This window comes from Mytilus edulis, chromosome 11 (assembly GCF_963676685.1).
Source record: "Mytilus edulis chromosome 11, xbMytEdul2.2, whole genome shotgun sequence".
Classification (NCBI taxonomy): Eukaryota; Metazoa; Mollusca; class Bivalvia; order Mytilida; family Mytilidae; genus Mytilus; species Mytilus edulis.
The window spans coordinates 38,557,101-38,573,199 of NC_092354.1; the positions used below are offsets into that span (position 1 = coordinate 38,557,101).

General features: G+C 30.2%; 1 protein-coding gene across 13 annotated transcripts in view; it reads left to right on the forward strand.

The window, feature by feature from the left end:
- LOC139495540 (unconventional myosin-Va-like) overlaps nt 1-16,099 on the forward strand; it is a 92,662-nt gene that overhangs the window by 65,875 nt on the left and 10,688 nt on the right. For 4 of the 13 annotated variants that reach the window (XM_071283807.1, XM_071283800.1, XM_071283808.1 and 1 more), the window contains exons 2-8: nt 4,801-8,125; nt 8,599-8,719; nt 9,339-9,356; nt 12,405-12,482; nt 13,432-13,525; nt 14,035-14,184; nt 14,732-14,883. In XM_071283807.1, the coding sequence (XP_071139908.1) occupies nt 4,839-8,125; nt 8,599-8,719; nt 9,339-9,356; nt 12,405-12,482; nt 13,432-13,525; nt 14,035-14,184; nt 14,732-14,883 (3,900 nt within the window). In that variant the 5' untranslated portion in view covers nt 4,801-4,838. The remainder of the gene's footprint in view (nt 1-4,800; nt 8,126-8,598; nt 8,720-9,338; nt 9,357-12,404; nt 12,483-13,431; nt 13,526-14,034; nt 14,185-14,731; nt 14,884-16,099) is intronic. The other 9 variants (XM_071283804.1, XM_071283809.1, XM_071283803.1 and 6 more) reach the window with 3 other exon arrangements.

A 16,099-nucleotide genomic window follows, 5' to 3' on the forward strand; every position in this document is an offset into this window, starting at 1 on the left:
TATATATATTAAAAAGATCTGTCATTTTTAATCTGCTTAATTTCAATTTAAATCTTTTCAAATGAATTTGATGAATTATTGATAATTAAATTACTGTCATAATATAGACTAATTGGAAAGATACTTTGAAAATGAAAGTTGTGTAGTTAAGTCAGGTTTATGGTGTGCCAAACCTTTACTCTCGTGCAACTTTCATTTTTAGATTTAATCAGCTTACAACCTCTGAGTTTGTGTGTAGTGAGTATACTTCATACAAAAATATGTTTAAGACTTAGCCTGAACATTTGTGAATTAGGAAATGAGATAAATGCAGGTTGGGTTTGAGGAAGTAAATTAAGTTTCAGTTTGTCACAAACATTTGTTGATGAAACTTTACATTACACAGGAATGACAATCACAGGGCTTAAATAACACATTTCCATGTTATTTTTGTAAATGTTCTCAAATTTAATCAAATTGAGAAATAACTGGACGCTTATTTGAAATTTTTAAAATTAACAAAGGATAAAAAGATTTTAGACCACCATCAAAACATTTAACAAATTCCTCCTTGACAGTGTAAACATATTTCATGTAACTAATTATTTGAAAAAGAAACAAAACAGTAACTTTCAAAAAAAAAGTAAATAGACTTAGAATTAAAGGACTGACTAGATTTATATTAAGTTATTTTGAGTCAATAAATAAACTGTCCTTTCAAGGATATAAAATAGTCAGAATTGTTTGATTAATTCACTAGGCTTACATATAAATGTCATGATTCTAATATAAATTCTTAGTTAATAGATTTACTTCATGTTTTGAGTTGTTACCTTTGACTTTGATTCAGATGAAGAAATGTCATTTCAAAATGATAAGATACTACACCATGTATATAAAATAGAATTGCTATAAAATTGCCATTACATTTTAATTTGACTAGTTTTATGTTGAAAAACATACAGATATAGTTTTAACGCATAACCTTGTAAGTTGTGTCTTTTTTCTTACTATCTTTATTTTTAACCGGATTTTTGTGACAAAAATGTCGGTTATTGATTTGGGGATGTACGGCGGGCGGCAGGGCGGGCGGGTGGTCAGGCGGCAATCAAATGTTGTCCGTGCATTAACTCATGAACCGTTCAACCAAAGCTTTTAAAATTTTAATATGTTGTTACTGACAACTAAATGAAGGTCAAGTTCAATAATGGCGATTTTGACTTTTACCGTTCAGGAGTTATGGTTCTTGAAAGATTGAAAAATGGAGTTTCCAGTCGTGTCCGTGCATTTACGCATGAACTGTTCTACCAAAGCTTCCCAAATTTTAATATGTTGTTACTGATGACAAAATGGAGGTCAAGTTCAATAATGACGATTTTGGCTTTTACGGTTCAGGAGTTATGGTTCTTGAAAGATTGAAAAATGGAGTTTCCAGTCGTGTCCGTGCATTTACGCATGAACTGTTCTACCAAAGCTTCCCAAATTTTAATATGTTGTTACTGATGACAAAATGGAGGTCAAGTTCAATAATGACGATTTTGACTTTTACGGTTCAGGAGTTATGGTTCTTGAAAGATTGAAAAATGGAGTTTCCAGTCGTGTCCGTGCATTTACGCATGAACTGTTCTACCAAAGCTTCCCAAATTTAAATATATTGTTACTGATGACAAAATGGAGGTCAAGTTCAATAATGACGATTTTGACTTTTACCGTTCAGGAGTTAATTGTTCTTGAAAGATTGAAAAATGGTGTTTCCAGTCGTGTCCGTGCATTTTCTCATAAACCATTCAACTAAAGCTTTTGACATTTTTATATGTTGTTACTGATGACAAAATAGAGGTCAAGTTCAATAATGACGATTTTGACTTTTACCGTTCAGGAGTTATGGTTCTTGAAAGATCGTAAAATGGCGTTTCCATTCACGTTGTTGCATTTACTAATGAACCATTCAATCTAAGTTTTTCAAATTTTAATATGTTGATACTGACTACAAAATGGAGGTCAAATTTGATATTGACGATTTTCACTTTCAGCATTCATCAGTTATGGTTCTTGTGATATTGCCAGGACACAAATAAATGTTTATAAATCCGGTTTGCTGTCGTTGTGACAGCCTCTTGTTGTATATATATTAGTTTTGTATGAAAAGTAAATTTTTTTGACCATTTTGTTGCCTTCCCATGCCTTGAAGGGTAGTATGTAGGTAGGGATATCATTTGTTTTTTGCCAGCAGCATTAGTTATAGATTTTAGACAAGAAAACTATGATCAAGAGCATGAAAAAAACTTTAAAAGATAATATGAAATAAATTATGTCATCAAATATTTTGGGTACAGTGCTTTTGAGGTGGGTAAGTACAGCAACTTTGAATTTTATTTTTGGCTTAGTGGGAGAACATTTAGACTGATATTTGTATTTGCTATGTCAAGGTCAATATGTGATTTAGACATTTATGGCTTGTTTTATATCTCTGATGTGATTTAATATAGTTATCAAATATGTAAATCTTTTTCCAACAACAACATTACGCAACTATATGTTTTCTTTTATTTGTTTTGGGTACACGAAAAGTGTCAAAGTATAAACAATATTTTTATGTGACTGGTCAATTGTCCTGAATGACACCAGGTGGTCATCTTGTAATACAAGTGCTTTTTCCCCATTTACACAATATTTTATTATTTCTAGTAAGGAAAATTTGTCAAAAAAATATTTCAAGGAAAGTTTTCCCAGGCAATAATAAATATATAATTTTACAACTTGTAGTTTAACATGGGAAGAAAGTTCTGGTTAGGTTTTGACTTCATAAATTCTTAAAGAACTTAATTTTGGAAATTTATGCCAAAGGACTAATGTTCTGTGAGTTACAATATATCAAAATAGAAGTTAGAATCAAACTTCATTATAATTTTTTTTTAATTATTAATGATCGTTGACATGATTGATATAATCATAAAAAAAAAGGTTTATGAAACTTTAATTTGTTTAATTGAATTTAAAAAGTTAAAACTTTTAATTGTTTTATTGTATTAAAAAAGTTTACAAAACTTTTTCAAACTGCATGATCTTATATAATATAGAAAATTTAAATATTTTATAGTTTTGATAATCATTTGATGATTGATATTTGTATTTTGGTCATTTAAACCTTACTCTGTTTTATCTTTATGAAATATGAATTAAAAATGATTAAAACACTCATTCATTTACAAATAAAAGAATAATTGTTTCCACATGAATACAAAAAATAAGTTATTTGATAAAAAATTTGAGGACACAGATTTCAAGAATAAAAGCACTGGGGTCAAAAGTATTGGAGCATATTTCCTAAATCTCTCAAAACTAAACCCACAAAAATGGTTTCATAAACTAAACTCAAGCTTAACAGAAATTTTAAATCAAAAGGGAAAAGTTTGTTTTTATAAGAAAGAAAGAAAATATCAAGTTGAGGATTTGTACACTTTTTAATCTCTAACCCAAACATTTTTGTAGAGAAAGGTATTTTATTTTGATATTAAATTAATCTCTAACTTGAAGTGTCAGCTAATCTCTAAACCAAAGTGTCAATTGTTAGATAAGTTTGCCGATACTTGGATATTATAAGGTCAATAAGTGACAGAAAGTCAACATTATTACATGTATCTATTTGTTACTTAAATATTACTTTTTTGAAGTTAGGTAATTTAAGGACAAAGCTAGCAGGTGTGTAATTTATTTTGTATCTTGTGTAATTATTTTTTCTTTGTTTTAAAAAAACCCAGCATCAATAAAATCTGTATATCTTGAAAAATTTTAAAAAAATATTTTAGATTTAAAATTGGGTATAATGTAATTGGTCATTCGTTATAAATTATTTTGTAAATTTAAAAACACTATGCCACATGTGTTTTAATTTTGAGATTTCATTTGGGGTAAAAATTTGAATATTTTTTAGCACAATGTTGTGTGCTAAGTTTTAAAATAATGTAATTGACTATTTAAACATAACATTCAAAACTTAAACATAATGCCATAAAACACAAAAATCGTGTCGTTTGTAATTTTTAATGTGTGACCTTGACACAGTTTTTTCTGAATAATGGAGACAGACTGATTTGACAATAACTTCTTTTTAATTACAAGACATAGCATTTGTTGGGTCACAAACAGTTGTTTTCGTACATCTATCAACATTTTATAAATAAAAGCTTCCATCTTTGACTATGTATCAATTTGATGGAATGTAAACCTTGTCAAACCTAAAACAAATGGGTGTAATGTTATAGTAAGACATGTAAAATTTTATTTTAAAATTCAAAAATTCAAATGTAACTGTAGATTTCAGTGGCAGATCTAGACATTTTCATAAGTGGGGGCCCACTGACTGCCTCAGAGGGGGCCACTCCGGTCATGCTTCAGTGATTCCCTATATAATCAACCAATTTTTTCCAAGATAAGGGGGGTCCCGGCCCCCTGGGCCCCCTTCTAAATCTGCCTCTGGATTTGTGAATGGTATTTTCAAATAGTTAGTTGAGAGACAGTATGTTAAGCATAAGTTGAGTTTGTGTGTTGTTGGGATGTTGTATCATTGGCATATGCCCTATAGCTTCATATTTTTGATTTAAAAGAGGGATCTTGTTGAAAGTTGCATACCATTATCTTGTTCTACAAGCAGACATGCATGTTCAACAAGATTACAAGAGGGACTTCCTGCTGTAGAAGGTTTATACGTAGAGAATATTATTGCAACAATAACTTTATAGTCTATTTAGCTTTTTGAAATATTTGGAAAATTGTTTTGATAATAATTACTAATCTAATGACTTTTTCTTTTAATTATAGGTGGAACAGAGGTTGATCAGCCTGGTCAAAGTTCAACAATGGGGGCAGCAGCATCAACTGGTGACAACCAATCAGATGATGAGGATGACAAATCAATCACTTCAAATTATTCCACAAGAAATAGTTCACTATGGAACAATAACAAATCAATATCTTTGATTGACAATCCAAATGCTGTGTCTGTCCAATATTTAGATTTAATGAATGAAACAAGTGGATATTGGACATTTGACGATTCAGTAAAAACAAGGGTGTCACATGTGCTCTTAGATCAAAATGAGGAGGAGGAGTTTGAATCACATGATCTGACTGCCAAAGTACTGAAATTGAAAGATATTGTGTCACATGATGAAACAAAGTTGAAGGGGGAATTAAATGATAGTACACTTGTAGAATCTTGTGATTCAGGTTTAAACGAAAGTCATGTGACATCAGAAACTTTCGAGAGTTCGTACAGCGATATAACTAGTAACCCTGGGAACGGGAATTTTAGTGACCAGGATGTCAAATGTAATCGTGTTGATGAAAGTGTCAGTAGCACTGATGAGGATAAAACGGAGCAGATTACAGGGGACCAGGGTGTTAAATTTGATATAAGTATTAAGAGTGACTGTTATCCTGTTGAGCATGAAAAGGACCAAATTACAAGGGACCAGGATGAAAAATGTAATGTTAGTCTTGAGGGTGACTGTTATCCTGTTGAGGATGGGAAGAACCAGATTATGAGTGAAGAGAATGTCAAATGCAGTATTAGTACAGGAAGTGATGAATTCTCTCAAACAGTTGACAATGCTGACAGTGATTCATTAATAACTACTAAATTAGAACCAGAATCAGAACTTAAAGGGGTTGATAACATGGCTGTAAATATATCTGAAATTGCTAGACCTGTAGACGTTTGTAATGGTCAAATTGAACAACCAAAAAGTGATATTGATGTAGAAAATGAAAATGATAGAATTATGAACACAGACAAAAGTGATAGTAATTTACAAATAATGGAGCATGGTAATTTTCATGAGGTGGATGCCAAAATATCCAGTGATTTTAGTCAAGGGTATGATGTGTCTAATGCGATGTCTAGATATTTAGCAATAAGCAATGTCACATTCTCTGAAAATATAGATACAAGTGAAAATGATTCATTGATAGCTGAAAAAGAGCCTCAATTTCAAGGCATTGATAATTTGGCTGTTGATGTAATGGATGATGGAAGTGATACATCTTCTGACATTGATAACCAGGATAAATTGAAAATTATTGGTCAGGAGTTTGAAAATGTTAAATTACATAGTTTAGATAATAACACTTTAAAAGATGAGGAAAATGACCACACTAATGACCATTGTATATTAAATAGTGAAAGTTCATCTTTTGATACTCATGAGAATAACAAAGGCGATGTTGAAATTACTTGTGATACAAACTCGCAAAGTGAGCTTTATATGTCTGATGTAAATCTTAGTGGGGATGAAGTTAATGCGTGCAAGGAGCCTTTGGATAATTTATTAGGAATATATAATGAAAATGGGAGCAATATTTCTACAAATGAGATAACAGCTTTTGAAAAAAGGGAAAATGTAAAAAGTATAGATGATAGTGAAACTTGGGATATTGATAATAGTTTTGATGATGAGGAAAATACTGATGATCAGGTAAAAGTTTGTATAAGTGATGAAAATAGTGAAAAAGAGCAAGTTGTTATAAACAATGATGAAAGCAAAAAAGAAGCCTTGGAAAATAATATTTCTACTGGTGGGCGGGTTTTTAACAAAAATCTGTACACCATTAATGAGATAGAAGTTGTGGAAAACAATAATGAGAAAATGTTTTCCGAATTATGTCAAGGAGGCGTTAATGAAATGGAATATAGTGCTGAAAAATCAAACAATAAATTTGAACAAAAATTATGGGATAGTATTGAACAAAATATGACAGAGATTTGTGAACCTGACTCTCATGAAACTGTTGATTTAAATTCTCCTCATGATCATGTGATTAATGAACAAGATGAGGAGGATGAACATGTTTTAATTGAATGTTCACCACTTGATGATGTTTGTCAGTGTGGGAATGAACAGAAAACATCAAATAAACATCATGTCTGCCATAAAAACTGTGAAGTTGTCCAAGCTTTATTTACACCTAATGGTAATCATGATATTAGTGATTACTTAAATCATTTATCTGCTAAAGACAGTCAGACTTCAAATTCAGGCAAACTTGAGACAATTAATGAATCATGTCAAGAGAGTATTAATCCTTTTAATAGTTTTCATGATCATCGTCATACACAATGTGATGACAATCATATTGATTGTGATAAAACTCATAACCATGATTCTTTATTTGAAAAGGAGAATGATGGTAAAGTAGAGAATGAACAAACTAATCATGATTGGCACCAAGTTAATCACAGTAATCCTGATCATCAGTCTGACAACAATCATAAAACCGATTTAAACCATGATAGTGAAATTGCTCCTGACATGATAGATAAACCGGTTACAAATCTATTAGCAAAATTACATGTGGATTCAGATGAACTAGTTTTCGAAGAAGAAAATATTTCTGATGAAATATGCCATACAGAATTATGTGACAATCTTAAAGTATTAAGTGATTCTAATTGCAATATGTGTAACTTGCCAGACGGTCAAAATGTACCATGTGACCAATCATGTGATAAATGTGTTCATCAAACTAAGTCACATGATGATCACACCGATTGTGTTCATGAAAATAATTGCCATTGTCATCATCAACAACTTTCATCCAAAAATCAATCTCATAAACACTCAGCAGAAGATTTATATGACAAACATCTGACTGATGTAGATTTTCATAACAGAAAACATTTCCCTGATCTAGATCACTCAGCAGACGACATGTCTGTTGAGGATGGTGCTTACTTAACATGTTCTGATAATGAACAAGATGTACACAGCACATGTTCTGAAAATGAACATGGTGAACATTGTACAAGTATGAGATATTCACAGCCTGAATCAGGTTTTGGAGAAACTATATCATCAGATTTCAATTTAACTGATAAAATGTTCAGCCATGATGGCCATCTTGAATCTCAGTTTGAAGATTTATTGGAAGTAGAAAACATAGAAGTTCCAAGTCCGGAAGAAAGTTTTGAAGATTGTCAGTATACAAATTGTCACCATGACAACACTATAGACTGGGACGAAGGTTCCATTTGTGGATGTCCTGATTGTTTGGGACGTTTACGTATTGAGAGGATTATCACAGCAAACAAAAGTACAATGTGTCCAGATGAAGCTCCATATGTTTTAATGTGTGAGATTTGCGAGGAGTAAGTCAAAAGTGACGAAAGTTTGAAAATTATTTGAGATTCAGGTTTTTATGGGGGGGGATCTAGTTTAATAGTTGTTTTTTTTCTGTTTTGAAAAATCATGCAATTAAGCTCAATTGAATTTGCTCATTTGTTCCACTCTTAATTTATGGTTTACAAATACCAACAAAATACAGGAAAATTATTTAACCAATGAATATATCATGTATATATGTGTTGAAAATAAGATATAACTTAAAGAAGGCATTGTAATGCCATCACAATAGGCTTGAGGAAGTATTTGACCTTCACCTTTTGTTTTCAAAATACATATTGACATTTACCTTTTGTTTTCTAAATACAAACGACCTTCACCTTTTGTTTTCTAAATACATATCAACCTTCACCTTCTGTTTTCTAAATACTAATTGTGTAATGATAAGGACAATAGAATGACATGTCTTAACTTCTTCTTTTGGATATATAATTCACAGACTACTAGAAAACCAGTTACAGAAAACAGAAAAAGATTCAAAGAAGAAAGAAGTAACATTAAAGAAACAAGTGAAAGATTTAAAGGAAGAAAATGAGAAACAGCAAAAGATCATTCAACAGGTTTGTAACCCAAAAAACATAAGCCTTTTGGCATTTTATGAAATATGGGAGATAACTCTGATTTTTTCCAATAATGTTAAAATTCTTTAATATCTGGAGACAGAAACTAGAAATTTTTTACCAACCAACAAAAGAAAGGGTAGTTTAAGAACTGTAAGGCTATATAAGAAAATTTTGACCAAATAATTTTGCAATTATAAAAATAGAATTCAATAAAATTGAAATTTTTGAAATGTCGAAAAAGATCTGATGAAATAAGAAATTATGTATATTTTTGAGAAAAAAAAGAAACCTAAATGTTTTTTTTTTATTATTATTTGAATCTGATTTATACAATGATTAAAAATTAACTAAATATTGAATTTCTTGGTTTTTATTTTTAATTTAGTTTTTTTTTTTAAATATAAAGGTTTCCTTTGCCATGTTTAAGACATATTTTACTTGATATATATAAGATATATGCAGACTTTTTTTAAAAGATTAGGATTTTTGTTGTCTATATATAAGAATATTATAAAATAGTGTAATGTATGAAAAAGGCTGAAGATGCTGTAGAACCATAATGCTGTGTGGCTCAATATATAAATATTAGTTATCATGGTGGCCATCTTTCTTTCAGCATAACAGTATAACTCGTGTAGGTAACCATGGTTACAGGAATTATTCAGAATGTTCTTGATTGTTGACATATAATTATTTCTTCAGAGTCTGCTTAATTCCAGATATAACTCTTTTAGTATTCTGTCTTTGTAGATTATTTTCTGCTTAGAACATTTCTTTCATGGCAGCCATCTTTGATTTTTTATCAACACATTTCATGATTTGCATTCTTTTGCATAGTTAGACCAGTAGTTTTATGCACAATATTAGTGTGAGAAGCAACAAAAGTCATTTTGAAAGTCCTGAAAATTTATAAAACATATTTTGGGATAACCATCTATATATGATGCACCTAACAAAATTCCATCGTTTCAATTTGTTATGTTTGGGGAACAAATTTTCATAGATTCTTTTGGTAAACATGAGCCACAAATTTAGATTTTCAACTAAATACCAATTTGCTTAGAGGCATCCATACTTTTGCTAAACCACGAAATGAAATAACCTATTTTATAAAATCACATTTTTCTCAATCGACCAGACTTGGTACCTTATAAAATGAATGGGCTGATAGTAAAAGTTTGCATATAGATAAATATTGGACACACTATCACCATTTGAAAGATCTTCATCACTAGGGCACTATAAGACTTGAATTTGAAATCCTAGCCAGAATCGGTAAATATAAAAACACAGTATGAAACAGGGATCAAGAATATTTTGAGTAATTCCTCCATTTATATTCATACTAATCAAGACTCTACTAAAATTTCAGTTATGCATTTTCATGTGTTGTCATAGAAACCAGATATTGAAGCAGAGTTTATATTTTTGCACATTTTTCTTGTTGGACAATCAGAAATTTGTGACTGTAAAATGTTGAACAGCCAACTCAAAATTTCAGCAGTTATATCACATTTTTATGCAATAGATTTATTTTTGATTGATGCTTTTTATTTTTGGTAAATTTTGTCATGAGGAAAAGTCTGTTTTCTGAAGTATAAAAGGGCTGTCCTTTAATCTCACTGTCTCAATATAAGCCAACTTAGATCTTTGAAATGAAATGCATTCTGAGAGACTTTGAATTTAGTTTTGGAATAATAAAAAATCCTAGAACATTTTTTTTTATAATTGGAATGGTAGTCAAATTTTTTTTCTTCAAGTTTTTCATTGTTTTTTTTTAGTTTTGGGCAAAATCAAAAAAAAAAGGTAGAAATACAAAAAAATATTTTTTTAATTTATTTTATGATTATTTTATTTCATTTTGATTTGATTGAAATTTTCTTTTATGTCAAAATTCTGTAACATTTTTATAAACGTCAGGATTAATTATTGTAAGCATTTATCTGTTGCACAAAAATATGCATTACATTAGAATATACCATTTAGATCTGTCGTATTTATTTCTGTCTTTTACCTCTCTTACATGTAGAAATATTTATAAACAAACTGTACATGTCCTAAGTTAAGGAACGGATTGGATTTACACCTATGTTAAGCATGACACGAGGAATGGGATATGTTAGTGTAAGCTATATACATCAGACTGATTATTTCTCTGTTTACCTTCTGTCACATCCAATTTGTTAATTGTTTTAATTTTTTTTCTATTTTATTTTCCTGCAATTTTTTGCAAAAATATTTTGGGAAAAGCTCATTTACTGTAACATGTTTAGATTATTTTTTATTAACATTTAAAAGAATTTAAGTCAAAATTCAAATTATTTTAAAAACGTCGATAGTTTAATGAAGGAAAAATTTGAGCAAACTTTAAAAAAAAAATTCAAGTTTAAAAATCTATCAATTAAATTCCCTAGTTGTTTTCTTTGCTTTATATATAAAAAAAAAAAAAACATTTATTGATGCTTAATCTTTGAAAACAGAATAGTAGAAAGCTAGAAAGGAAATATTTAGAAATTTTAGCGTCCAACAAAAGTATTTATTTTGGTACAAAAAGAGAAGATTTGATTTTTCTTTTATTATTGATATACTATTATTCAGTCTGAGATGTAGAGCTAGTGTTTCTGTGTTTGATTTGTTTATGGAATGCAAAACTTCTACTAAAATGTACAATATATCTTATATTAACTAAAATTTTACATACACACACACCTTCACAGAGATCAAAAATCAAATATCGAAAGGAATAAATACATGTATACAATTTTCTATAGATTTTTATTTTTTCACATCTTTGCTTTTTAGAATAGACCATATACATCACATTTTCTTAAAATAAGTATAAACAATATTTTTTTTTCAAAATGCTCATCAGAAAAGACACAAAGTTTAATAAAGTCATATTTTACATTTGTACAACCAAAACAATCAGTAAAACAAGAGAATATTTAAAAGTCAGAAATTTAAGACAAAAAATTACATTGTTAACAAACATGACAAATGAAACAACTTGAATATTGTTGAAAATAAAACTTTTGTTATTTAGTTTGCAATTCTATAATTCTATATTTTATCAGTAAAATGGCATGAATTGATTGGATAAACTTATTTATTGTTAAAAGAAGCCAGGTTCAGAATTTAGTATTAAACCCATAAGTATTCAAATAAGATTGAGAATGGAAATGGGGAATGTGTCAAAGAGACAACAACCCGACCAAAGAGCAGAAAACAGCCAAAGGCTTCATATATAAATTACATTATAAATGAGGATTTGGATGGGAAAATAGATCTAAGAAAAATATAGAAGAAATGGTCCTTAAATGTTAAGAATGAATAATGGCCTTGGGCTGTATTTTGCTCTTTGGTCAGGTTTTTTGTTTCTTTGATACATTCCCAGTTTCTTTCTCAACTTTGATAATGGGCAACACATTTCGTTTTGAAATAATGAAAAATGAGAGATTACAAAATGAAGACCTAGTCCTTTGAATCCCTTGTAATTCAAAATGTCCCAAGGTTAATATGCTTTGCTTCCTTATTTAGATTTTACATAAACAATAACACAGTGTATCCAAACAGTTGTGTCAACTCATCTGTTAAAATTATAATTAAAGAATCTGCTTCGACAATGAGGAAAATGTTTGTTGACAAAATATTTAATGATAAAAATATCTCTGTTTGTTTACAGAATCTACAGCTCGGTCCGGAGGCTAAGATTGAGGCTACCATGCAGCATGAAATTACAAGGCTTACATCGGAAAATCTGGTACGTATATTTATTTAGATTTGGGGAAACTTTTCTAGAGTTTCTAGTGTGTACATTTGAAAATTCAGTTGTAACATTTAGTAAATCAGCTATGCAGAAGGAAATCAAAAGGCTTACATTTGAAAATCAGGTATGTATAGTGAACAGGCTATTATTTGAACTTGGAATTATTTTCAATTATGGAATTTGCATAATTTCTTGTGTTTAAAATTTTTAATAAATTCCATGTTTATTTGGTATTATAATCTTTTGAGCGGTTAATTACACTTTCCATACAATGTATTTTGGTTAGATAGTGTTGTGCACGGCACAGTACATTCTATTGAAAATATACTATTTTCTTTGTAATAGAAAGTGTTGTGCCCAGCACAGAACATTTCAGTACAGAAATAATAGCCTGTTAGTTGGTATTTCTGATCATTTGGGAACATCTTTGAACTGATGATGAAGTTTTTAAAGACATTGACTGGCTGTACAGTCCTTGCACAGTTATTTTTGTTATGCTGCTAGTTGAAAGATTTTATATAGTTCAGTGACTGAGGCAATTATACAGCCTTTTAGGTTTATGTAAGAAATTCTGGTAGGCATTATTCAATTTGCATAAATAAAAAATGTTGTTTATATATAGTTTCAAGTCTGAATCTTATAAAATGTTGACTTTTGTATATATTTTTTTTTATAAAAGATATTGCCTTAAATAAGTTTTAGAAGAACAGCAATAAAAGTGTTTTTCTATGGATTTTTCGCAAACAAATCGTAAAGAATTGTAATCAATCCTGAAATATGTTAAAGTATAATTTTGAAATAAGGACATGTACACCCATATCATGCATTTTGAATCACACTCTATAACTGATGTTAATGGTATGAACAAAAATACATATGAGTTTAGATACAATTGTGAAAACATTGTATAAACTTTAAACTGTATGATTTATTTTCATTGCAGGATCTGCGAGAATCTAACGACAAAAACCAAGACCAGATACGCAAACTGAAGAAAATGTTAAAAACTTACGCCAAACGTCTCAAAGATGGTGAAGGTATGTACTGCTTTAATTTTTTTAAGTTGTATTTTTGAAGATCCTTTATTTTGGAAGACTAATTCTGTTCTACATTATATACATGTAAAGGGTCTACATAGATCCCATTACTGGAAATTTTGAAATTTTACTTGGAATTTCTTACCTAAAGTGATATTTTCAATAAAAATCAACCTTATAAAGTAGATATTTATTTAAAGACTTAGATTTTCATATAATTTTTGCAATCAATACATTAATCCGAAAATTAGACCTAAATTCTATTAGTTGAAAGATGAGATACCTAGAGGACAATAAAAATTTATAATTATTAGAGAAAAGAAAAATACCCAGATTTGTGCCGAGTTGTCTCGTTGGCAATCATACAGCATCTTTCTTATATAACACCATAAAACGCAAGTCAAAATATAGTCTAAAAATTCAAATAGAAGAACAAAGATTTGACAGTGAGAACAGCACTTATAATTGATTCTCTGTTCCACCCTTTCAAAAGTTTTGATTTTTTATAGCGGCTGAGATTGCTGCAGAGATGGATAAAGACGATACTAAATCTAGTGAGGACAATGTTGCCCATGTAAAACATCGGGAGAGGAACTACATGGGCATGTTAGAGTATCGTAAGGAGGATGAACAGGCACTCATCAAAAACCTAATCATGGGTATGTAAATTTACAGTATATAAGGTTATTTTGTTGTAAGGTTTTATTCAATGTTAAGGCATTAAATGGGGTAGTTCAAAAAAGAGGGTGGAAAGATACCATTGCGACATTCAAACACATTATAAAATTTTCATTGCTCTGCTTTTTACAGCATCGATAGTTAATGTTAATGTTCTTTTATAAAATTGAGAATGGAAATGGGAAATGTGTCAAAGAAACAACAACCCGACCAAATAAAAAACAACAGCAGAGGGTCACCAACAGGTCTTCAATGTAGCGAGAAATTTTATAATCTTTTAAGAAAACATGGTAAACGATCATAGAAGAAAATTGTACAGGGTATTTCTTTATTTTTAGCTGAGCTGGCCTAAAAAGCAATGACCTTTTCTCATCACTTGGCGTCCGTTGTCCTTGTCATCTGTTGCCTTTTACAAAAACCTTCTCCTGAAACTACAGCGCCAACTTTTTTCAAACTTGGCCACAATCATCATTGGGTACTCTTGGAGTATGTGAAAATGTTAACTTAAGTTTCTTACTTTTATTTCAGATTTAAAACCTCGTGTAGCTGTTGGTTTGTTACCAGGGTTACCAGCCTATGTTTTGTTTATGTGTGTCAGACATACAGATTATGTTAATGATGACGAGAAAGTTAGAGGTCTGCTGACAAATACAATTAATGGAATCAAAAAATGTGTCAAGGTAGGTCAATATATAGGTCCTTTACAAGGTATGTTTTGATCTGATGTCAGGAGACGGGAGAAAAGTTTGTTGAAAAGGTTAAAAAAAACAATTGGACATTTATGTACAATAGCTTTTCCATTTAAGGCCAACTAAAATTAATTAGTAGATTTTCATCCAAATTTTTGAAAAAATGGGGCAGGTGGGAGGATTTTATTTTTTAATTTTTATTTCTTATGAAACCCTCTTGTGACGTGTTCTTCCAATATGCAAGAGTAATAATAAGTTTATATTATGTATAAACATATAAGGAATAGTACATAATATTTCAAATCTTAACATGAATAAAAATCTCTAATTGGCCACCACTGGTCTACATGTAATAGCTGCTTTAGAAGCCTAAACAGCAAAAACATAAAAGAATGCTCCCCTCAGTTAGACTATCTTCACCAAATTTAGTGTCTTTTTAAGCGACCATTTTTTTGTCTACATAAAATGAAACAAATATGGAACTAAAGAATTACGAGTTCAGAATAAAATTAAACTGTTTTGAAAACGAAAGGGTTGGTGCTTTTATGATTAATATGTAAAACATGAACTTAACCAAAAAAGAGAAGATGTTTAATGGCTCTATTAAGGGTATTGGGACAGAAGGTGTTTGTGCTGTTTGTCATTAAAAAAGCCATGGGTAAATCTAAGTGTATGTTTGCCGACTTTTTGAACTCAATTGTCTGTCATAAATGTAACAAGTTCGTGCTTGCGTCATTTTAATTATACAGTTATGGTTTTGTACGAATGTGTTCCACGATTCAAGCTCTTTGGGTATAATTCATAGTCCACAATTCCTGCCACAAAGTCATTTTATCAATAAAAAAATCCACGGTTTTCTTAATCACAGAAATTTGTGTCACACCGCGATTTGCCATCTTGGACACAGCGTATAACTTGTAACCCGATTATTTCATGTCCTTCTTGAAATCAATCTCTATTCTCGGTAGACGATTTTGTCATTGTAGAGCTGCAGAATATTTTTTTTATTACTCGAAGTAATACGAAAACCGAAAATTGAAACAGGAAGTCTGAAAGGAAACAAAATTTTGACGGTAACCGGAAACAGAGATGAACAAATCCGGAAATCGTAAATTTTTCTAAATAAAAAAAATCGGGGTGGGACGATTTCAGAGGGGCGGGCGGGGATGAAAATCTATCAATTAATTTTAATTGGCCTAAACAAGAT